The sequence below is a fragment of the Streptopelia decaocto genome (assembly GCF_964273445.1).
Source record: "Streptopelia decaocto genome assembly, chromosome: 15".
In the NCBI taxonomy this organism is placed as follows: domain Eukaryota; kingdom Metazoa; phylum Chordata; class Aves; order Columbiformes; family Columbidae; genus Streptopelia; species Streptopelia decaocto.
Genome location: NC_138670.1, coordinates 4,606,799 through 4,631,103, shown reverse-complemented (window position 1 = coordinate 4,631,103; position 24,305 = coordinate 4,606,799). Strand labels below are relative to the sequence as shown.

General features: G+C 41.6%; 1 protein-coding gene across 7 annotated transcripts in view; it reads left to right on the top strand.

Annotated features, from left to right (window-relative positions):
* CLIP1 (CAP-Gly domain containing linker protein 1) overlaps positions 1 to 24,305 on the top strand; it is a 63,162-nt gene that overhangs the window by 34,586 nt on the left and 4,271 nt on the right. For 2 of the 7 annotated variants that reach the window (XM_082066190.1, XM_082066189.1), the window contains 14 exons: positions 283 to 387; positions 1,371 to 2,315; positions 3,366 to 3,482; positions 4,372 to 4,429; positions 4,670 to 4,753; positions 5,768 to 5,924; positions 6,583 to 6,748; positions 6,843 to 7,058; positions 8,064 to 10,346; positions 11,417 to 11,554; positions 13,264 to 13,370; positions 16,203 to 16,323; positions 20,219 to 20,271; positions 24,118 to 24,235. In XM_082066190.1, coding sequence (XP_081922316.1) covers positions 283 to 387; positions 1,371 to 2,315; positions 3,366 to 3,482; positions 4,372 to 4,429; positions 4,670 to 4,753; positions 5,768 to 5,924; positions 6,583 to 6,748; positions 6,843 to 7,058; positions 8,064 to 10,346; positions 11,417 to 11,554; positions 13,264 to 13,370; positions 16,203 to 16,323; positions 20,219 to 20,271; positions 24,118 to 24,235 — 4,668 coding nt within the window. The remainder of the gene's footprint in view (positions 1 to 282; positions 388 to 1,370; positions 2,316 to 3,365; positions 3,483 to 4,371; positions 4,430 to 4,669; positions 4,754 to 5,767; positions 5,925 to 6,582; positions 6,749 to 6,842; positions 7,059 to 8,063; positions 10,347 to 11,416; positions 11,555 to 13,263; positions 13,371 to 16,202; positions 16,324 to 20,218; positions 20,272 to 24,117; positions 24,236 to 24,305) is intronic. The other 5 variants (XM_082066193.1, XM_082066192.1, XM_082066195.1 and 2 more) reach the window with 3 other exon arrangements.

Here is a 24,305-nt window from a genome sequence, read left to right as displayed (position 1 = left end):
CTTCTACTTGGCTGCATGAAACTTTTTTGTCCATATTTTTTCGTTTGTGACTTTTTTTTTATTTTGCTTTTTAAATTTTTTTTACACGTTGTCAGTCCATTTACACTTTCAGTCCATCTTCCTCATCCGTAGCATTTCCCTGGTCATTTTATCCACTGCATCTTCTCTGCTCATCATGGGTAGAAGACTCTGGCAGCACGGCCTGCATGTGGCTCCCTCCTCTTGTGCTGGCATGTGATGGTGGCACCGTTGTGTTCTCTTCCTTTCCCTTTTTACTAACAGACGCAGACCAAACTGGAGCATGCCCGCATTAAGGAGCTTGAACAGAGCCTGCTCTTTGAAAAGACCAAAGCTGACAAACTCCAGAGGGAGTTAGAAGACACTAGGGTAATGGTTTTCACTATTTAAATAACAAGACTGATTTGTGTTGTGGAAGATTTCTGATGGCACAGGCTGCTGGGTGTAACACATGCTGAAACAGATCCTGCCGTCATCGGTACCTGCAATAGATACAGCTGGAACACTTTAAAAATTAACATTATTTTTGAGCTTCGGTGTTGTGTGTGTGTGTGTTTGCCTGTATATGTGTACTCATTTCTTTAGAAGGATTCAGGTAAGATGTCTTAAACCTGCAAAATTAATACTTGAATCCATGTCAAAGGTAACAAATGGGACTGTGAATTGACCTACACGGATGTTCAGTGGTTCATTTTTAGAAGCAGTAAATTTCATTAAAACTAAAAAAAGTACGATCGACCGTGCCAGTGCTTTTAACACAAACTTAGTATTTGAGGATTGGTTTTTGATGTCTTAAATAGTTGTTATACTTACTTACTTTACTAAATCATGGTTTGCTGTGGCTTTTTAGTTCTTTTTTTGCACCCATGACATAATATTTTCATAGATATCCCAGTAGCATAAGTAATACTGTCACCTGTCAAAATATTACTGGACATACTTTGTCCCAAGTCAGAAGTTCAGCAGGTGTCAGTTCTTAAGAACAGATAAATACTTGAATATTCATGCATACACATGTGGCTTTTGTTGAAGCTGAGGTATGATGAATATTATAAAACCAAGAATGAACTCTGTAATAAGTACTTTTAAAGAGCAATTGCAGGTAAGTGGTATCTTTTTCAGGATGTTGGTATAATAAGGAGGTTGAAACAGCAACTTCCTAATTAGAAATAATTGTGGTAGCTTTGCGTGCTTTTCCATACCACAAGCTGCATCAACAGTCACCTGGTGAGAATACACGAACGTTAGTTTGCAACGCTCGGCAGTTTCTTTTCAGTGAAGCCAATGTGTCTTTGTATTAAACATATCTTTTGTAATTCTTTCTTCTTTCCTTAAAATGCTGCTAATCATAGGTGGCCACGGTGTCAGAAAAATCTCGCATCATGGAACTAGAGAGAGATCTAGCGTTGCGGGTGAAGGAAGTAGCTGAGCTCCGAGGGAGATTAGAGTCTAGTAAACACATCGATGATGTGGACACTTCTCTTTCATTGTTACAAGAAATAAGTTCTTTGCAAGAAAAAATGGCGGCGGTTAGCAAAGAACATGAGAATGAGATGAATTCATTGAAGGCGAAGTTCGGGATTAGTGAAGAAACATTGCAGAAAGAGATCAAATCACTTTCGGCTTCAAATGAGAGAATGGCAAAAGAAAATGAATCCTTGAAAACTAAGCTTGATCATGCCAACAAGGAGAATTCAGATGTAATAGAGCTGTGGAAATCAAAGCTGGAATCTGCAATCGCCTCCCACCAGCAAGCAATGGAAGAACTAAAAGTTTCTTTCAGCAAAGGTGTAGGGGCTCAGACAGCAGAGTTTGCAGAGTTAAAGACTCAGATCGAGAAGATTAAATTAGACTATGAAAATGAAATGTCCAATTTAAAACTGAAGCAGGAAAATGAAAAATCTCATTATTTAAAAGAGATTGAATCCCTGAAAGCAAAACTGTTGGCGGTCACAGAGGAGAAAGAACAAAACCTGGAAAGCCTGAAGACCAAACTGGAAAGTGTGGAAGATCAGCATCTAGTAGAAATGGAAGACACTTTAAACAAATTACAGGAAGCTGAAATAAAGGTAAAGGAGCTAGAGGTACTGCAAGCCAAGTACAATGAACAAACCAAAGTTATTGATAGTCTTACACCACAGATCAAAGCTGCTGAAGAAAAGCTTTTGGACCTTGCTGCACTTCAGAAAGCCAATTCTGAAGGTAAATTGGAAATCCAGAAACTTAGCAAGCAGCTTGAGGCAGCCGAGAAACAAATTCAGAATTTAGAGACTGAAAAGGTTGATGGAAGTAGCAAGGTTTGTATCAACATCCATCCTTTCATTTTTACTTTTTGCTTTCATTTTACATTTGTACTGTTCTAATCTGCCATAGCAAATACATCACAGAAAAAACGGGTTTTATTGAATGTGTGTCTTGGTACTATCTGAGGAGGTTTAGAGAAAGCGTTAACTGGGTCATTGGGCTGCACCATTACACGAAAGAAAACAATTCTGTCTGCACGTCCTTGCTGCAGGCTCCATTAAGCCTGTGCTGAAAGCTTCGTGTGATGCAAGACTTAGTTTCTTGGCTCATTTGGGAGAAGTTTTTGACCTTTGGTGACAGAGGAATTCAGATCAAGTCACTTGGGGCTCAGGGGAGAAATGTTTCCACTGCACCTTCATTACTTTGCCTCTCATCAAACAAGGTGATGGAAGAGGCCATTTAAAAAAAACAGGCAAGCAGAGGAGATCCTGGTGGAAGTTTTCTTTAAGACAAGGCTGTGCAGTGGTGATGTTAGGCGCCGCTTCACAGCATTTTGAAGCCCAGATTGCAATGTGATACATCTTACTAAGATTTTAAAGTTGCTAGCGTGGCATTCAGTGCTTGGAAATGGTTCCTCCACTCCAGCTAGGAATACAGGTGCTAAGATCTCATTTCTTTTTAGGGATCCCTGCACCTCAGATCTATGCATGACCTGACAAGTTAGAGCTCTAATTGTAAAAGTAGTGTGGAAAGTAACTGGAAATTCCTTTCCTAAACCCTTCACAGATGGTTCCAAGGTACAAGATTTTTACAAACCTTTGACTCTTATTTTTGAGGTCACGCTGTGGTTCTGTGGTCCAGAGCCTTTCAAATGTATTCCTGGGTGCAATTAGTCCTGTGATGTATGTGGTCATCAGTGGAAAGCAGCTTCACTCAGTTACACATCTCATTTTTTTTCTTCAGTTTGTTTTGGTTTGTTTTGTTTTTATTTTTTGTCATGCTACAGCAATATTGTAGTTACTTTTCAGATTCAACTTTTAATTTTCCTCTTTTTCCATTCGTGCTTGTAATTTTATTTTACTTCATTTCATCATCTTTGTTAGGCTAGTAATCTGGCCAAAGAACTGCAGGGCAAAGAGCAAAGGCTTCTTGACCTTGAGCAAAACTTGAGTGCAGTAAATCAAGTTAAAGATTCTTTGGAAAAGGAACTTCAAGTTTTGGTGAGTAATACCCCAAAATTTTGACTTTATGCTTTGGCTTTTGGTTTTGGTGGTGAGAGTGTCATTGAAATCTGTGGATCTTTCAAAGCCACTTTACTCATGCAAAGACAGGGAGGGTTCATGGCTTATCGGGTCCATCTTGGAATGAAAAGAACATTTCACCTGAGTTCTGTGTTATCAGGTGTTTTGTCTAAATAGAACTTGTCTGTTTGTGGATTTCAGATAAAATATTAAACCAAATCAAAAGCAGCATGTGGTTTAAATTTAGACTAAACTGTTGTACACATTAGTGCTTGCTATATGTGCCTTACACATGGTTTTTGAAGACATTTTTTCATCTGATTTCTCATTTTGCAAATTTAATTAAATGTGCAAGTATTCTGTAGTTGGGTGGGATTTTCCTGAGAAACTACACCAGAGTGAGCAACAAAAGGACATGTTTTTAGGTTTTGCCGTCCCTGTCATAAAATCTTTCCACGGCCCCAGTAAATATTTGAAGTTGGTGGGAGAGTCTCACTTCTTATCTTCCTCAGTATTCTCCCTTTTCTTTACAGCCCAGCATCTTTTCCTACTGGTAAAGCTGGAACATACTGGTACGAGATTGATAGAGGGCTGCAGGTGTCCACTGTGCAGCTTCTTGCATTGAGACCCAGAAATCTCGTCTCCTCCGCTGGGCTCTGGCGCTGCTGTTGTGTTGCTGTTGTAGCTGATGGAGAAGTGATTTTGAATGTTTAGGGACTTGGTTGCAACTGTAATTCAAACACAGATCTATTTATGACAGGAGTGAAGACTGTTCTATTTTGTACTTGAGAAATACCTAATATAAATTCAGTGGCTGAATTATACCGCTATTACCAAACCTTACCCCAGGTTTTTATCCTTTTTTCAGAAAGAAAAGTTTACTAGCGCAGCTGATGAAGCAGAGAAAGTCCAACAAACTATGCAAGGTATGTCCGCTGCTGAACTAAACAAAGAACTAAAAAGCTACAGAAAATCAATGCAAAATAAAGGGCTTTTTTTCCATGTGCCTTCAAATTTACACCTGGTGGTACAGCACTTTCAGCAGTTATGCAAAGGACAGGATTACTTGTAACCTCTCTTCTTAAGAGTAATATACCTTGTAAGTAGGTGGAATTCTCTGCATCTTAGTAGTTACTAACTTTGTTTTCAAAATTTTACTTGCATAGAAACAATAAAAAAACTAAGCCAAAAAGAAGAGCAGTTTGCACTCATGTCTTCAGAACTGGAACAGCTGAAGTCTAGTTTGACTGGTAAGGAAGAAATAAAATGGAACCTTCTGAAAAATGTGTCAGCTTTGTGCTTCTGTACGCCTCCTGCTCAGCTCACCGCGTCATAGCGTGCAGTGCTTTTCCCAAAGAAAGCCTTTTGTCCAGGCAGAAACCAGCTTTTTGGCACCACGTGTAGTGACACCGCAAGGTGACCATGATGTTAGTGAAATAGGGCTGTAAGGCAGGAGATGTCCTGATTGAGCGTATTCTGAATCAGTAGTTAAATTTTTGTTCAATATCGCAACAAAGTGATGCTGAGGTAATGATCAGATACCAGACAGTGGCTTTGGGGCCCAGGCTGAGGCATTGCAAATGCAAGACAGTTAATTTGCAGAAGCCTTGGCTGTAACTAGCATTTTCTTTTTAAGGACATCAAAAGACTGTGTGTTTAGTTGGGTTCTCTGCTTCCTCTCTCATAGAGGGAGTCTTGCTGTATCTGTCTAGTTGTACATCTCCATTTAAAACCCATGTAGAAAAGAATTAAGAACACTATAAGAAAAATGTTTCAAGGCATTGTTAGGACTGTAGAAGTCACCCCCAGGGCTGCTTTTGCCCTTGGGGGCAGTACCTGCCCTGGACCGAGTTGGTTTTACACTCTAGCTTCACGTTGCTTGCGCTGCTTGTCTTCCACTACTCTGCTGAATAGCTGGTGAGTTGTCTGGCCTGTCAGACGTGCACAGCTCCTGTCACAGGCCTGGGTTACCCTCTGCCATGGGTACAGCTCCTGTCAGCTTCTCATGGCCTGAAGTTATGTGAATCTCTTCTGAAAGAAAGATTTCTTGACTAGTCGCTTTTTTACTCCTGAAGAGTTCTGAACCTTCTGCTGCAGTTCACAGTTCAAAAGTCAAACAATCGTAATTTTTAATTTTAAAGGGGTAATTTGCAAGTTCTCTAGCATCAATATTCCTCTGCTTATAGTTCTTCACTATCTTCTAGCTAGTCTGTATACACCCTTTCTCTTAAATTTACTGGGCTGCTAACCTTTGTCTTGCTCAGTGATGGAGAAGAAATTGAAGGAGCGAGAAGAGAAGGAGCAGCAACTGATTGAAGCTAAAGCCAAACTTGAAAATGATATTGCAGAGATCATGAAGTCTTCAGGAGACAGCTCTGCCCAGCTTACAAAAATGAATGATGAGCTCCGGTTAAAAGAAAGGTATCCCGTTATTGTCAGAACATTTTCACGTTAATTCGCTACTCCTGGACTCCCAGCTTCTCATGTTATCTTTTTTGTAAATATCTGAACAAGGTGCTCCTGAGTGTCACATTGATATGACAAGTGAACTTATTCTATCAGACTAAATTAATCAAAACAGTCTCCTCAGAGTGATTCGAAGAGCATCTAACATTTATAATTCTAAAATTCTTATGTAACACGTTTCTCGTTGTCCAGAGTAAATGAATATTTCAATAATCTAGACTGTTTTGTGATTGTCCTACTTAATTATTTGATTACCTGATAAGCTTGGTTGGTTTATTTGAATTAAAAGGACTTGAGTCACGTTTTTGACTAGCAAGAGAAAAAGTGTTTTGTTTCAAATAAAAGCTGTATATGGAACAGTTGTTCTTTACCTTTGCAAAACCCCAGACTGGGAGCAAAGTAACGGGCAGCTGTGTTGCGCTGCACACGAGCAAGTGCTCCGTCTCACTCGTGTACACTTAATTTAGCAGAATATTCTCTATATGTTAAATAATTAAATCTCTTTCTGAAATGCTTGGACAGAATATAGAACTTCAGCATAATTTAGACTCTTTAATCTCTGTGCTTGCCGTGCTGTCAGCAAAAGTAACGTTCTTTTATTTGGTCTTTTTAGGGAGTTGGAGCAAATACAACTTGAGCTCACAAAAGCGAATGAAAAGGCTGTTGAGCTTCAGAAAAATGTGGAGCAGACAACACAGAGAGCTGAGCAGAGTCAGCAAGAAACTCTCAAGATTCATCAAACGGAACTGAAAAATATGCAGGATCAACTAACAGACATGGTAAGAAGAACTTGAAAAAGCACTTGCTAACTGTGTGCAGAATGTAGTACCACTGCTGCTTTAATTGTACTCCAATTGTTTTATCTTCTGTCAGAAAAAGCAAGTGGAGAGTAGCCAGAATCAGTATAAGGATCTTCAGGCGAAGTATGAAAAAGAAACTGCTGAGATGATCACTAAACATGACGCGGATATCAAAGAGTTTAAGCAGAACTTGCTGGATGCAGAAGAGGCCCTGAAAATGGCACAGAAGAAAAACGATGAGTTAGAAACACAGGCTGAGGAGCTGAGAAAGCAAGCGGAACAGGCCCAGGTAGGTGTCCTGTGTTACTCTGCGGGTAATCAAAATATTTCTGTTACAGCAAATCACTATTTTTTGCTGGGCTTCATTATTTCCTAGTAGGATTTTTGCAGTGTTTAGGTTAGGGAAGATGCACATGCAACTAACTCATTGTCTTCCCAGATTACACAAGAATCCATGAAATAGGGTTCTTGGCTGTTAACGTTTTGTGTTTATGGATATCTGGCTCAGTGCAATCAGTTGCAGCCAGATGTTATTATCTGTTTTTTAAAAGCATGAATTTTAAATAGGTTATGTTGTGAAACATTTAATTGAAGAGTGTTACACACCTGAAACTTGGTTCTGTAGTACAATCCCATATTATGTGGAACTATTTGGTACGTAGCTTGACTGCAGTAGTTTTCTTTTTTTCTGCTGTTTCTTAGACATTGCTGCTTGCTTTCATCCCCCATTAGTTATTTGCTATAAAGTTTGTCTTATGTTTTTTAGCAAAACATTTAGTGTATACATTGGCACACAAGTTAACTTTAAATGCAGCACTGATGTGCTTCACATTCAGTGGGTTATGACAATACGTTTTGGACAGAAACATGAGGGCAATTAGCTATAAATGGTGAATTTGAGAACTGAAGTCAGTATCTAATATAACTGCTTGCATTTGCATTCACTTAGATTCTCATTAAGTCATTTTGTGGCTCTTTTCTGAGTAATTTACACTCAGAAAATGTGTCAAGGGTAGTTTTAAAACCAAGATGGAGTCTGGTAAGGAGGAACCTTCAAACCATTTAATTATTTTTATTTAACCACTAAAAGGTTTTGCTGCAGAGGGCAGGTGTTTGGTCACGAGATACCGGTGGTGCCCGTCAGCTGCTGAGTTCACACCGGGACTGTGTGTCAGTGTATACACTTTTTAAAAAGCTTAAATTACAGTAGCTCTGTTTGCCCTTAAGCCACATTTCTCATTTGTCTGCTTGACTTCATGTTTGTTTTCCCTTCTTCCTGACTTTGTTTCTTTAGTCCTTAAGCTCTCTGTTAGCTTCAGCCAGAAAAGAGATTGAACTAATGTCAGACAAGATGAGGGGTTTGATATCAGCAAAAGAGACTCTGGCACAGGAGGGAAATACTTTAAAATTAGAGAGAGGTTCCTTGTTATCAAAACTTCAAGAACTGGAATCAGAGATTTTGTTGATGCAACGAGACCAAGAAGAACTTTGGACAATAAATGAAGAACTTAATTCGGAAAATAAAAAAATTCTGAAGCAGAAGGAAGAAGCTGAGGCCAAAATTCAGCAGGAGAGCACAGAAAAGTTAGCACTCATTTCTGAGAAAAACAAATTACTCTCTAAATTAGAAGCAACACGGGCAGACCTTCTGAGGGTAACTCAAGAAAATGATGCTCTCCGGTCCTCAGAGTCAACCTTGCTCCAGCAGTTGGAAGAGCTTCGGGCCAACAGAAATGCCATGGATGTGGTATGTCAGAAACACATCAAGGAACGGAAAGAACTGGAGCATTATCAGAAGCTTTTGGAAGAGAAAGATGCGGCTGTTAAAGACAAAGACGATGTTATTCGGAAGGCAGAAAGTTCTTGTGAGGCCCTGGCCAGAGAGCGCAGAGAGCTGCTGCAGCAAGTGTCAGCTCTGACTGCAGAGAGGGACTCAGCCCTAGGTGAACACTCAGACCTTCAAAATACACATAAAGCCTTAAAAAATGAAATGGACAGTCTGTTGCAGACAAGTCAGAGTCTGCAGTCCGAGAAGGAGACGCTCCTTAAAAGTGTAGAAGAGCTGCGAGTGAGTTTAGACAATATGGTTAGTGACAACCAGGCACTGAAATTGAGAACAGATGAGATGCAAACGGAGCTGGAGACTCAACGTCAAGAACTCAAAACGGCACTGAAAGACAATCTGGAGTTGAAGGATTCCCTTGCTGGTCTCTCTTGTCTTCTTGAGGAAATTAAAGCCTCAAGAGAGATATCCAATTCTGAATGTATTCAGTTACGACAAGAGAAAGAGGCTCTTTCTTCATCAGAACGAAGGCTTTTGGCTGAAAGGGAGGAACTTTCCAATGAAAATAAGGCAATTGCTGAGAAACTTGCTCAAGCCACAGCAGATGGTATACTTGCTGAGAAAGTCTTTACTGAGAAAATAAACGAACTGAATTTAGAAAAGGAATCTGCTTTTCAGAAGTCGTTGCAATTTGAAAGGCACAATGAAGCTCTTCTTCAAGAGAAGAAGGAATTGGAGAACAAATACTCAGAGCTTCTTGAGGAAAACAAGGCTTCTGCAAATGCACTTTCTGATGTGAAAAGAGAACATGAACTGGATGTCTCAGCCAAGAGAGCTCTGGCCCAAGAGAATACCGCGCTCCAAGATTCCATTGAAGCCCTCAAGGAAGAGCTAAGTAAGAAGACTCTAGAAAATGAAGAGCTTATGGCTTGTAAACGTGACCTCTCAGATCTTCTGACGGAGGCCCAGGATGCCAAAAAAATGTTAGAAAATGAACTGGCTGCTGTAGCACATGCCAAGCAGGTCCTGTCGTCTTCATTAAAGACCTGTTCCTCTGATAGGGAAATGCTGAGCAGAGAGAGGTCCGAATTACAAGATAAGTGTCAGAAATTAAATGGAGAGGTTGAGATTATGACAGAAAACTTAACCATAGAAAAGGAAGCTAGAAAACTGGACAAGGAATCCTTTTTGTTGGAACGTAAGGAACTTCAAAGCAACATCAGTTTCTTAGAGAAGGAGATAGAAGAGCTGCGAGAAAAAAATAAAGAATTGCTGGCTGAGAAAGAACTTTTAGTTCAGGGGAAAGAAAAATCCGAAACTAAACTGGCAGAAATAATTAAAGAAAAAGAAGCCCTCTGCGCAGAGACGGAGCAGCTCGCTGCCAGTATCAAACGGCTCCAGAGTGACTTTGTGTCCTTGTCTAAATCAAAAGCAGAGCTCCAGGACCTGCACAGCACTGTCTGCGAGAGCCTGGACGAGCTTCGACACAGGCACGAGGTCACGGAGAAGGAGAAAATACAATTACTGCAGGAAAACGCCAGCCTGCTTGCTGAACAGAAGAGTCTGCTCATCGCGAAGGAAGAAATACTGAAAGAGAAGGAGAAATTATCCACCGATGATTATAGACTGCGCGAGGAAGTAGCGCTTTTAGAACAAACTAATAGTGACCTCTCGGGCAAATTGCTGGTCTCTGAGGGCAAAAATCAGATGCTGCAGGAGGAGATGAACAATCTGGCTTTGAAACTAAAAGAAATTGAGACTCTCCAGGCCCAAACAGTAGCGCAAAAAATTGAGGTATTGAAACGCATAGTTAAACAATCAAGTATGGTTATACTAACAGTGAGCACTAACCCAGGGGTTTCCTCTCTGCACCTCATTGCACAATCAGCACTTCATCGCAGTGTAAACAGGCTGGAATGATGGTCCTTTTCAATATATTACCTTTTTTCAAGTTGTGAATCTGAAAGACGCTTTAATTAAAAAAAAAAATCTAAATAGAAAAGCCTATGCTGTTGCTGAATGTTGCAAGAAAACAACATAACCTGTGAATAAAAGGAAGTTTTGTTTCCTGAATCTAGTAGGAGGAATTGAGCAGCCCCTCTGAAGTACTCGGCAGCTTGAAAGTGAGAGTAGTGATAGATATGGTTTTAGATTAGGACTTCGTGCAATTGTATGCTAAATTACAAATTTGGGTTACTCAAAACATAAAACAACGTACGGCTCCTGTAAATGCAATTGGATAAAAAGCAATGTAAAAGAACCATTCAAATTTACATTATAGGACTTTCAGTCTGTTGAAGACACGGGCAATTCTGGTGTTCTTTTTATTCACAGAAGTGTCTTGTATTCACCACCAACAAATCCTGAATATTATTTTGAATTTTGGTTCATGGGGCTTGAAGCCCATTAAATAACTTTGAATACAAATTGGAATCCAGATTCCCTGTAGGAATGTATCATGCCTCCCAAGGTATTTTAATACACTTGTGAAGTATTTCCTTGTATGAGGGCATAATGAACAACACTGAAATAACGTGATAATTGGCTCTATCTCTGATTTGGTTTTTAATTCTTTTTCAAATTTTGAACAGCTTTTTATGATTCCACATGTTCCGAAAATAGAGCAGTCTGTTGGAAGTGAATATCTATTGAACTACTAGTGTCTAAAGTGGTTAGAAGTCTAAGGGCAATTGCAGTGGTGGTAACTAGAAATCCTGGAATTAAAAAATTCCCAGCTGAAGTTCAGTTGGAAAGCAGCTGGCAAACCATGGAGCTGTGCATGAAGTATTGTGGTTAATCTTTTGCTTTCAGAGCTCCCTTTGGTGACACTTTGTCCTTTTTCCCGCACCTCCCCTCCTGTCCAGGCTGCCAAGATGGCAGAAGATGTTTTGCAGACGGTGGAGAAGGTGACCAAGGAGAAGGACGCCATTCACAAAGAGAAGATCGAAACTTTGGCCTCTTTGGAGAACTCTAGACAGACAAACGAGAAGCTACAGAATGAAGTAATCACATTTAAATGCTTTTATGTGAAAAGTTTTGCCTGGTTTGTAAGGAACAACTAGTGAATGACAGAGAATTGGCTAAGGCAAGAGTGGATTCTGTCATTTTCCCACCACAATACTGTCTTGACGGGCTTGTGAAAGCTCACTGGATGAGTGTGTATTGATGGAAATTCTGGATGCTTTATATAGCCGTATAACCTGTGTTATTTTCTGTGGTTTCAAGTGCTTCACAGCATATAAAGTCATGTCCCTTAAATCTTGGTGCAGCAACACCACCACCAAAAAAGTCTTGTGTAATATAGGAGTTCTGGATGCTACAGCAGCTTTTGTAGATCACAGAATCAGGAGACGTGGGTTTGAGTTGAGGCTGAATCAGTCTGGCTGTTTCGTTTGGAGGAGCTGCTCTGATGTGACCCCTCCGTGCTGTGGTTCCCTGGTTGTGAGTGCGGGTGCAGCTTCGCGCTCCAGTGAGCTGCTGCAGGATACTGAGTAGCTACTCCTAACCCACAACAGTTGTCGCTCCGTTGCTCACCTGTAACGCACTCCTTGCTCTGTACATCCTCTTTGTGATCTTGACATGTCATGTTGGCATGCCTTCTTATTTCCACTTTTTTGTTAATCAGAGTTGTGATCTGATAAGGTAAAAATGCTGCTGACTTTGCACTGTGCAGATACATGAGCACAATAGTCCCAAAGAGCTTCACAGTCCAACATGTGCAGCGGTTCCTCTGCGGACTGTTCTTCAGTCTGTGTCCTCCCACCGCTTTGTGATACTTCAGGCTTTGAAAGAGGCAAAAATGTCCTCACTAATCTTTTTCACGCTCCTTTGCCCCAGAGTCTCTAGTCTAAGGTTGCACTGGCATCTTTTCTGCACATCCTGAGATCTGCAGGGCTCTTTTTATGGCTCTTTCATCTATCGCTCCTGTACTAATGGGCAGTGAACAGCTGGGTAAACCTAAATGCCACAGCTTGTGCTGGAACAGTAATGATTTCCAACGAGTTCTGATGACTCGAGAATTAAAGCAGTGACGATAATAATGGCAGGGGTTCATATTGTGGATTTAAGAAAAATAAATCATCCACAGGATCCTGTAATGCCATGAGAATGGCTGAAGATTATCTGTTATGTAATATAACGTGTTGCTGAATGCGAACAAATAAGATTTTCAAGCTTATGGGGTTTACGTGGTAGATGCAAGCTCAGTAAATAGATACACAGCAGTTTGTCCCATGCAGCGAGATCTCGGAAAGGAATTCATTTCTTATGGTTGCAAGCACAACATTCAGCCTACTGTCTCTCACAAATTAAGGTATGGTAAAGCAGAACTTTGTTATGTTAGAGGAATAATGAGCAAGGGAACAGCTAATTTTAGAAATAAGCATTTTTTTCTAAGTGCTTTGAGTTGTGTAGCTTTTAAAATTGAGGTGCTTTGGAGCTTTACCTTTTATATCAAGGTATGTACATCAGATTAGCGTAAGCTGCTCGTCGGTGGACTTTGAATTCCCTGTGCTGTTCAACTTGGATGCAGAAATTCTCATAACACTTTTTGTTCGACAAATGCTTCGCAGTACAAACCCTGGATTCATTTAGAATTGAAAAACTGGAACACTCTGCTCAGGCCCCCGTTTTGCTGAATGTGTTTTCTGAGTGCTACCCTGAGAACCGTGTAGTTTCATTAGTGTAATGAGGTGGTTTTTTCCTCTTTCAGTTGGACATGCTTAAACAAAACAACCTGAAAAATGAAGAGGAACTTAACAAATCAAAAGAGCTTCTAAATCTGGAGAACAAGAAAGTGGAAGAACTTAAAAAAGAATTGTAAGTATTGCAGTGTTAAATCTGTTAAACTGTTCCTTTGTAGTTACGTTGTCTTTCAGCATCTTTCCAGTATCCTCAATTATAAAGCAGATATTAGGTAAAAAGAAATATTAGTTTTACATGCATAAAACTTGAAATCAGGATGTTGCTGCTGAGCGCTGAAGGGTATGGAAGGAAATCGTTCACTCCAAGCATTGTTTGAAATAATCTGTTTGTTGGAGGAAATACAGAGTTTGGCCACTCGAGGGCACTGGGTAATTTTAAAAGCTTTATTATAAAGAAATTCTGTTTTTATTTAATACAGGTACATTTGGAGTGTTAAGTAGTTTTACGTGGCTTTGTTAATAGAAAATTTGGTTCTGCCTTTTTTTTTTTTCATGGATGGCTTTATCGAGTTTATTGCCATTGCCCCAGTCTGCACTTATTTCCTAACTGGTACAATACAAATGCCATATATAGTATGGAAAACTAGAATTAATTGCTTATTATTTGAAATGCTTCATTTGAGAAACTGCCTCTTATGTACTACAAACTAATGATGAGTAACGCTGTACACGAACAAATTAACTGCAGAGCATCTGATAGGAGGTAATTGGCCCTGTGGAATCTCATTGTATACAGGCTTTTGGTGTGCCAAAACTGTGGATAAAAATCCCGCCTCGTTATTGCCACCCTGCAGTAGCTGCGTGTCCCCCGACCTCCCGAGATGTGACACGTTCAAGCACAAATTCCCACCTGCACTCCAAGAAGAATTTCTTGGCTCAGGGAGTGAGAGCTGGAATCTGGACTGATAGCTGAGAGCAGCTTGGGCTAATTGTTGTTAGTTCCATCAATTATTTTGCGATGGTTCTCAACCGCTGCTCCGAGCTGGAGACACACACAAGGGACATCAGCACGCAGAACTAATCCTGAGTTTCTGTACGACTGCTGGGTTTTACTGCTTGTTTTAAAAACCTCTGTGCTTGTTCAGGCAGCAGCCTCCTTTGGGAAAGGCAGATTTAATTCTGTGAGCAACTCCTACCTGCCTCGGTGCTCGTAGACTCTGGTATCATGGGAAGACAAAACATGTTGGACTGTATTTGTCCAGTCGAAGTTATTTATAGAAGATACTTCCTTGAAAATCTTGAGCAGTGAAAGGTGTTCTCATGATCCCCATCGCTCTGCGGGGTTTTTTAATTGTTTTTTTCTCAAGGTTAATCTTAGTCATAAGGGTATTGCTGAACGTGGTGTCTAATCATCAGTGGTAAGAGACATTGTGGATAAGTGGAAGCTTGTCTAGTTGTTTTTTAACCGATCTTTGTTGTCATAATTATTTTGTGTGCTGCCTTGTTTTAATTAAAATAAGGAATTAGCTTGATAATAGGCATTTCTTGATCAGCAGTAACGTGGGCAGAGAGGACACCTCGGAGAGGTGGAGGTGCCATTGCCTTGGCCAGGGAGAGCGGGGGAAGGTTTTGCCCATGGAGCTGTGATGGTTTATGTTCCTCAGCACTAAACACGAGGAGCAGTTCACACAAATTGACCCCAGTGCTTTGTGTGCTTTTTTTACACTGCCCTGAATCTGCGCTTTAGTGCCAAAAGCAAGAAAAGGAGAACTGGTTAGTACTGCAGCTCAGCAGACTATCACGGTTCAGAATAGGTCTGGTCCTGCATCAGCGCCTGGATTATTACAAGATAGTTTGAACTGATGTTCAGGGATGTGAGCCGCCTGTTTAATCCAGGTGGATCCAAGTGGAAATTGGTCAAGGTGAGACCAGATAGAAGAAATGGTTGGAAAGTCTTAGTCATATTTCATGCTGAATTCGAAAAGTAAATCCGACTTCCTTTTGTTTAAGTGTGCCCAGTAACAGACCACGGAGCCCTTTTATTCTGAAGTGCTTGAGTAAGTTTCTGACTTAGAGCTTCTTCCAGCTCCCACAGTTATAAAAGTATTTTTAATATTCTAGTCAGGCTTAACTCTGTGTAATATTGGCACATTGGGGAATTGAGACTCCCTTTTATGAAAATGAAAGAACAGTCATAAAAATTACTGTTTAATGAAACGAAGCGCATCTTTTCTTTTTGAAAGACATTGTCAAGTCTTATAAGAACTTGTGCAAGTCACTTGTGTTACAGGCAGGCATGCAAAGTATTTTTTTATAAAATTTGTTGAAAATAAACGTACTTTAAGGAAACCATACATAGTAGTAGCAACATAGGCTAATGAAAGCTGCAGAGCCATTTTTTTCTTCTGCTCTTGTTTTGTTTTGCTTTTGTTTTGCTGTAGCTGTTAAAATAATGAGAGTAGATTAGATCCTTTCCTGTTTTCCCTCCCGTGATCTTGCACATTGTAAGTTTGGGTGTCAGACTTTGCAGGGAGTATTTAAATAAGTAGAATGATAGGGTTTTTTTTCGTTTTTCTTTTTTTTCCTTTACCCTTTTTCTTCTTTTTTTAAAACAAAATAATTCTCTTGTTTTACCTCTGGCTACCAAGTTTACTTCTGAGAAAGAGGAGGCAATAAACCTCGCCAGCACTCTTGTCAAACCCTCCCCTGTGTTTCTAAACCCAAGCGCTCGCCAGCCCTCGGCACCAGCAGAACAGGCAGTCGGAACTCGCCTCCCGTTTCTGTGGGTATCTGATACATTTAAAGGAAAAGGAGTTTTGTGCTGCTGCTGCTTTTCAGGGTTAATCCTCTCCCTGCGCATCCGAGCTGTAGATTGTCACCTTTATTATAGCTCCCGTTAGGCACGTGACCTGGATGCATTTTTCCGAGCTGTGAAGCTGAATCTCTCCCCCAGTTTTTTCTTGCCTCTCGCGTTCCCATGGTAACGATGCACTCTGTGTCCTCACAGCGAGGCGCTCAAGCTGGCAGCAGCTCAGAAGTCCCAGCAGCTCGCGGCTTTGCAAGAGGAGAACCTGAAACTTGCCGAGGAGCTGGGCAGGAGCAGGGACGAAGTCACAAGCCATCAGAAGGTAGAGTGGCTGGGACGGTTCCTGATCCGCGGTGACATTCTGTGCGTGCCGTTTCCGCTGGTGCCCGGGTGACGCTGCGCTGCATGTTTGTGCTTGAAAGATGAGTTGTTCTGAGGATGTTTTAAAATAAATTTGGAAGCCACCTGCATTGGGAGGTTGGAACTGCAGGCTAACAGAAGGTTGTGTAACCCGTGAAGGATACTTAGGAGGCTTGGGAATAAGCATAAATTAAATATGCTTTAGCCAAATGTATTAACAGACACTTGCTATTTCTGTCAGGAGTAATTTTGTTATACAACTGTGTAAATCTCCATCTACCCAGTACTAAGGAAGAAATCTAGCTATTTAGTTCTCCTTATTCCTGCTCTCCCTCCCCACCAAAAATCTCCAGTATTTAAGATGTTTTTCAGGATACTATTTAAAACTGCTTGGTAGGACTCTGTCTCTAAATAGTGTTATGCACGTGTGTGCTTGCTTAAAGTTCATACTGTGCATGTACATGAACAGCCAGGTAACGGGCACTGGGGAACTAGAATTTTGATGTAAGACATTTTTCTCTTGGCAGTTTACAGAAGAAAAAATAACTCAGTTTTTATACATATCTATTTTTTACTATTACATTTCAACATGTTGTTGAAATCTTAAAGTATGGGCTTAGTTATACAGCTTATAACACTGGTACTTGCCAAAAGATAAATTAGATTTACAGCTGTTAAATATGGAGGGTTTATTTCTTGTGGAGCAGATCTGGCGACAGCCACGCCATGAAGGCGTCTTTGGAAGATCTTGTCCAAAAGCAAGAACATGAAAGACCTGGGTTTATGTCTTGCCTTTCTGAGGTGGCACTCGTGCAGAAGAGGGGGATGCCTGTGCCCAGCAACAGTAGAACAGATCTCATCCATCCTGCAACAAAGCCTCCTGGTTTTGAAGCCAAGAGGCTGACTTGGTTCCCCAGGAGTCCAGTTTTGAAATGCTGAGGATGAGTGACTACAGACCTGGCCGGTTTCTGAACCCTTTTGGCTGCTGACAGGGGTAACACACGAGCTCCTTCATCCTGAAGAGCCTTTGGAGATGATTCGCAAGAGTCCCAGACGTGTGGGCTCAGCCACTGACTCATGCTGCATCTGAGGGGCGGTGTGGCAGGAGAGCACTGTCATCCTCAGCAGCCAGCGGAGCTCTGCTCCCCCCTCCCACAGCTTTGCTTCAATTGTTTCAGAACCTTTAAGGCAACCTGTTATTTTCAGGAAGGGTTGTAACTTTAAAAGGATTCAGCAACATTGGTCAAATCTCCCTGCCTATTGTATGGAAACAGAATTGATATACAGCAAGTCCCTGCGGGACGGGACCCTCCGGGCCGCCTGTGGTCTCTGTGGTCTCAGCCTGTGGTCTCTGCAGTCTCAGCCTGTGAGCTCCATCGTTTCCAGGATGACCTGGAACGATCCCGCTGTCCGTGTCCTGCCTGCTGCGGATCTGTCAGCAGGGATCCTTCCCTCCTGGCCAGGACAGAAAGCTCAGCCTGTGAAATGCAGGGATTAGTCCCTCGTCTTGCAAACTGAAATATTCTCAGATCGCTTGCACCATGGTGTTTTCTGCCTGTGAGTAGATGGCTCCGAGATCAAAGATCTGGAAGATCTACTAGAGCTTGGAGAAACATTCTGCTTGCCTTCTTCAGCCATTGGCGTTGCATCCTCTTCTGCGAGGAAGATGTAATCTTGGAAACATGGGAATATGTCTGACTTCTGCCAGGGTCTCTTGATTAAATGGCAAGAAGACCAGCTGGTGTTGAGGATTCTCAGACAACCCGACCTCGGGCTGGCACATCCCAGGGATCCCCATGGCCACCTCTTTGCTGTCCCTTGGTGGATGCACACCGTGATTAGGCACCAAGTTGCGGTGTGATTTGTGCTTCCTTGGCTCAGGTTGCACATGGGGAATGAAAAGAGATGTTACTATGAAGAATTGCTCGGTTGGATTTTGGAGAACAAGGTGGCAGTGAAGAGGTTCGACACGGAGCAGGATTGCTCATGGAGCTGCGTTCCATGCAGCGGATACTGAAAAAGGAGGGAGGAAAGCGCAGAATGTAGCGGTGGTTCGGTCTGTGCGAGTTCCTGTGCATGTGCCTGTTGAAATACAACAGGAAAGGTAGCAAACATATGCTTCCAGTATTTCGAGCAGTCACTATGGTAACAATATAAATTCTAACAAGTGTGTTAGTCAATTGGGTTGGTGAATCTGTGGCTGCATGTGACACACTTTGCAAAATTAATGAATACTCTTTCATAAATGATTTATCCTGACATCTAAAGGTTAAAGTGTCTTATACTAAAGATGCTGAGGGGTGCTTTTCTGTATTGATCCATAAATAATTAGCTGTTTGTAATTAATTAAAGATTCCCAGTCAGATAGATACTGAGCTCAGGGAACTTTCCTGGCTTCAGATTATTCATTGTGGCATTTCAGTAGCCTGAGACCTGCCCAGGCATTTTAACTTTGTTGGAAAACCTGTAGAAACATCAACCAGCTCAGCTGGTGCAGCTTTTATTAAAGGCACACGAGACATGTGCTCTAAGGCTGGGAGTGCGTGCTTGCTGGAGAACGCTGGTGTGAGAAGCGCTGTCCTTTCTCCCCTCCGAGCTTGATCCACAACTCGATGCAGCTGCAACAGGAGTTTAGAAGCTGCTCCACTCCCCTGACATCTTGTCCTTTACTTTTTTTTCTCTTTTAAATCCATTTTTATCTTGTTCTGTATAAAAACCACTCACCTCTCCACAGCCAAACAGGACACTAAAAAGGAGAGATGTTTATGCTCACAACATTTTGGTATCAATAAAGTTGTGTGACTAAGCCCCAGCAAAATAATACCAATTAATTTTAAACCTGAAAGGCTTAACAGCCCTGCAGTACACAAAAGGAGAAGGTAAGCTGTCAGAAAATACAGAGGAGGCAATTTATCTAGCCGAAAATTGAAGGCCGGCAGACAAGCTTCCATTTCATTGGCACTTGCTTAACGGTTTGTATGCCCGGCTGTGCCAAACGGTGTCTGCAAAGCGCTGAAAGTATTTAGTCAATAGGAGTCTATTTGCTGTTGTTCCTGGGACTCCAGGGTTCCATTATAACTCTATTTATTGCTGACCGTATGGCAGTTCTGTAAGGCAGTAATTACTGAGATAGTGAAAAATAATTAATTGGCCTGGAAAATACTTAATTTCTTAACTCTATCAGTTACCCCAGTGTTTCTGTGGAGGGGCTTTAGTGTTTTGTTGTTGTACAAATTATGGCTGATGGTTTTGTTTTGCTTTTCCTACACCTACTCTGTTTGTCAATTTGGACCCCAAGAACCTGCAGCAACAATATTTTCAGCTGAAGTTCTTGCTGGTTGCTTACAGCTCGAGGTACAGGTTCAGGATGCTGTAACACACACCAGTCCAACAGCGCTAGGGATCAATAATTTATCTCTAAATAACGGTGCAGTAACAAACACGGATCAGCAGCACAACTATCCAGGTCAGAACAACAGCAAATCCAATAATTCACCAATACTGGGCTAAACCCGACAGCCAGGCGCTGAAAGGCTCGCGGTTCTCTTTGGGGCACGTGGGACGCAGAAATACCGTGTACGGCAATCCCAGCCCCACAGCTCTCCTGTGCGCACAGGGCGTGAAAATACCGTATAAAGCAGTAATAGCCCCTCCCTGAGCAATATTCTTGGTCACTGACCAATTTGTGTTTGTGTGTGTGTGTGTCGTCCTACTAGAAAATCAATTATTTTGAGGATTTGTAGGGTTTGTAGCCTCTCCCGTGTTTGTTTTATGATGATAATGATGCACTGCTATATAGTACTGAGGACACTAACACTTAGTGTACTAACTGTCATCTTTTTGTACTTGTGTTTTAGCTGGAAGAGGAGAGATCAGTACTCAATAACCAGTTACTAGAGATGAAAAAGAGGTAAGTTGTTTTTTCTGATGTGTTTAACTCTAAAGTCCTACAGAAAACTTGAGAGAACATAATACAAAAACAGTGCTAAGAAAACCATTTTCTATTATATTGTAGCTAAAAGTCCAGAGGTTGTTACACAGATTGGTTTACAGATTATATCTTCCCCGTTTTCTTTATTAAAACTGAGAAGGGAATGTCATTGTATTAATGTAAGAGCATGTTAAGAAGTGGTATTTACCATTTCCTCTTTAGTTCTGCATCTCTTGCATTGCAGTAGTTGTCGTGTTTGGTTTTAGTCTGCTCTGGAATATTGGAGTGTCCATCAGTCTGATAAGTGTGTGTGCATACAGATCTGACAGTAGTGGAGAAATACAGTGATGCTAAGGATTGTTACTCAAACAAACCAGCCTAAAAGAGCAGTTATTGAGCCTTGAACGGGTTGTTCTTAATTTGGGGATACGGAGTTCATGTGGCAGTTCATTCAGCACTGATTTTAAATACCAGGAGATTGGTCCTGGGGGACTGGGGCATCCATTTGGAAACTGCTGTTCAGTAAATGGTCCCACATTAGCAAATGTACAGTTTCTGCGATAGATGTATGGAAAACAGTCGTTTTCCCACCTTCCTCCCGCACCCAGGAATTCTCTTCCTCTATTTTAGCAGCTCCCTCTATGAAATGGTCTGGCTGGGAGTAACCAGAGTGTGATATTTGTGGATCTAAGGGGGTTCTGTGTTACTTCAGCTCATGAGGTTCATTGTGGGTTGCAACTGTCTTACTGTCTTTGAGCTTGCGCTATTTATCGATACTCATTTCATTCCTCTCTCTTCCCTTTCCTGCCCTTGCTTCCTTTGCTATATCTGTGTGTCTTTAATGGTAAGACTCAAGAAAGTCTATCCACGTTACAATAAATAGTTTTATTTTTTTAAGCAAAGTCGTTGTACATATTTTGGCTGCCTTTGTCCCTTGGTGTCTTGCTTTTGTTTTGTAAAATACTCAGCTATATATATATATGTATATATATAAATAGTCTATATTTTTTATCAAAACAGACAAGCCCCTCGGTGCAAATTTAGTTCTTCCTTTACACTATTTTGCATTTCTACGCCATGTTTCTAACGTGTGGTTCTTGTTATCTTGCGTTTTTAAAGCTTGCCCAGTAACACTTTAAGGTATTTGCTTCATTCTTAGAATTTCTTATTTTTGTAGTAAGGGAAGAATCTGGGTGATTTTTTTTGATGTTCAAACCAAAGCCTCTCTCTGCCGTGACATCCACACACTGCTCAGAACGTGGTTTAACCTCCTCAAGAAAGTGACATTTTTAAATGGTGTGTGAAATGTCAGGTGTTTCTTACTGTTTTTATTTAGTCCCTGCTGGCAAGCAAATTATTTGGACTTGAATTGGCAGGGAAAACATTTAAGTTCACTGAACCGATTTCCTTTTTTTTTTGTTGTTTTCCTGATAAAGTAAATACTTTCCATAAGATTTTTCTCGCACGCTACCACTGTGCAGTTACTTCACATTCCACACGCGCTCCTTACACTTCCAGCACACGATACTGAAGCCGAGAGCATCAGTGGAGTGGGCTCTGAGCTGATGCTGCAAGTGAACTGTGACCCACACGGAGGTGTAAAGAACCAGTGACTTACACCTGCTCTTGGTAGGTTTTCCAGTTTCAGCATCTTTATGGCCTCTGATTGGAGTTGTATGGCCTGGAGAGACTGCCCTGGAAAAGGAAAAAACAATGCGAAAGTGCAGGGACCTTTTTCCCCGTCTTGTTTTCTCTCCTTCTCTCTTGTTTCTCTCCCCTTGTGTTATAGTATTCTAGACTCCTATACTGAATTTGTAAATATACGCTTACATGCTCACAAACTGCCTTTTACAACCACCTAAATACCTGTCGTGGTTGAAACCAAGACAAATAAATGGCAAGTACAAAAAGCATCTGTTTGGTCTGATCTCCGAGATGAAGATCTGACCCCAAAGTGGAAACATGGGCTGAAACCAAGGCCTTGAGCACGAGATGAGGCCCCGGGTTCCCGTGCGCCCTCCGGCAGCCGCGGTCAAGTCCCAGGTGCAGCCTGTGAGCGGCACTTCCAGCTGCGTTTTCCTGAGGCAAACCCTGGATTTGCAGCTGGAGGGGGCAGCTCCGCGCCGGCAGCAGCGGCCCCTGCGGCGCCGGCACCTTCCCACAGCACCACCTGCGCTTTGGATCCCGTTCAGCAGAGCGTTTCACCCCATGGGCCAGGCTGGAGCGTGGGCAGGGATTGCGGTTGTGCTTCTGTGCTTTGCTGAGTCAGGGTTGGCGAGGAGATGTTAAAATCCATCGCCCTTTTGGGCTTTGCCACCAGGAGTATAACTTGTGTTTGAAGGCAAATCGTGCAGTCTGCAGTTTGTTGTGTTTCTGCTTATATTAATTCTCTCATTGTAAAAATACACCAAAACTAAAATCAACTTTTTGGTTCTTGTTTGGTAGCTGCATCAGCTTTTTAAACCCCAGATTCTCCACTTGCTGCTTCCATCCCCAAGTACAATCTGAACAATGAAAGAATTGCGTTGAGTGTGCTCTCATTGTTGAGTTTCTGATTTATCTTGTCAGTGAGATGTATCGTACTTCATGGCCTGGGTATCATGGCTCTCACTAACCGTACATACCGTGCATATGAAAACCTTTCCATTTAAACTCAGTAGCTGCCCCACACCTGCCGAGCATCGTCACACAGACGTGTTCTGCTCGTGAGCCCTTGAGCAGCCCTGGGGTGGAGTGGAGTTTAGTTACTTAAATGAAGTCGTTATGTCATCTGGTATCCTTGAAGCGCGGCTTACTCCGTGCTTCTTGTGTAGTGGGTACATGCTCAGGTCACCCAGTTTGTCTTCAGCCCTCTCAGCCTGTGAGGAGTGACAGTGGGACCATGATCATCTAAACGGAGATGTGTGGACTTGTATAGAAAACTGGCCAAGGGTTGGCACCCGGGCGCTGGGCACCGCTTGGTGCTCTGAGAATCAGTTTCTCTGCTAGATAAGTAAAGGTAGATTTTTATTTTCACAAACAAAAACCTCTCAGCTTGCGAGGAACTTTTGTAGCAATAGTCTGCACATCCCCGGACAGTTACTGATCCGTGTGGACTGTGTGACCGATCAGGAGGAGTCGTTAGCGCCAGTGTGAGGGTGTCACTGTCAGGACAGGGTGTGCAGGCAGAGGTCACGGCTCTTACAGATCAGCTGGAACAGCTGGGAAAACTGGACATGCATACACAGAAAGGGGTTGTGCCCACCCTGGAGGATTTATTTTTAACCTTTCTTCCCTTTAGTAAAACAAACCCCACATGGTTTTGTGCTGAAACAGTATTTTTAAAGACCCAGAAACTCTAAAAGTACGTGTTTTGGGAAATAATGATGTCACTGGAATTAGTGAGGACCAGCTGATATTTCCAGCATCATCCATGCTTTGCATGACAATTCGTATAATGAGCTTTGCATGTGTGTTTTGTTGCTTGTTAATAATTTTCAAGAAGTAACAAAACTCTGAAGTTAGGTTTTGTGGAACATTGTGCAACCTGTTTGTTTATCCTGTATCTCCCCAGTCTATTAACTTGCTTCTTTAAATTGAAATGGATACGATGCTATGCAGATTCTGGCATGTACTACCTAGGTAAAGTTTTTGCTTTGTTTCCACGGTTGTAACATCTGAAATGTTTATACATTTATAAAATCTTAGTCAAGTACAGAATTGAAGTTTGCTTTTAAGAACCACTTCTTACAGTAGTCTCATCCTTGAAATTAAGTTAAACTTCTTTAGGCGACTACAATAATCTGTGCTTTAGATGATTTCTGGTTCTATTTGGTTTTCTTTTAGAGAATCAACGTTAAAAAAAGAAATTGATGAAGAGAGAGCATCTTTACAACAGTCCATCAGTGCTACTAGTGCCTTGATCACACAAAAAGATGAGGAGCTGGAAAAGCTCAGAAATGAGGTAAATGACAAACAGTGGGATGCTTCTTAATTTCGGATTAAGTTACAGCTAGAAGCATATGGCTTTGTGT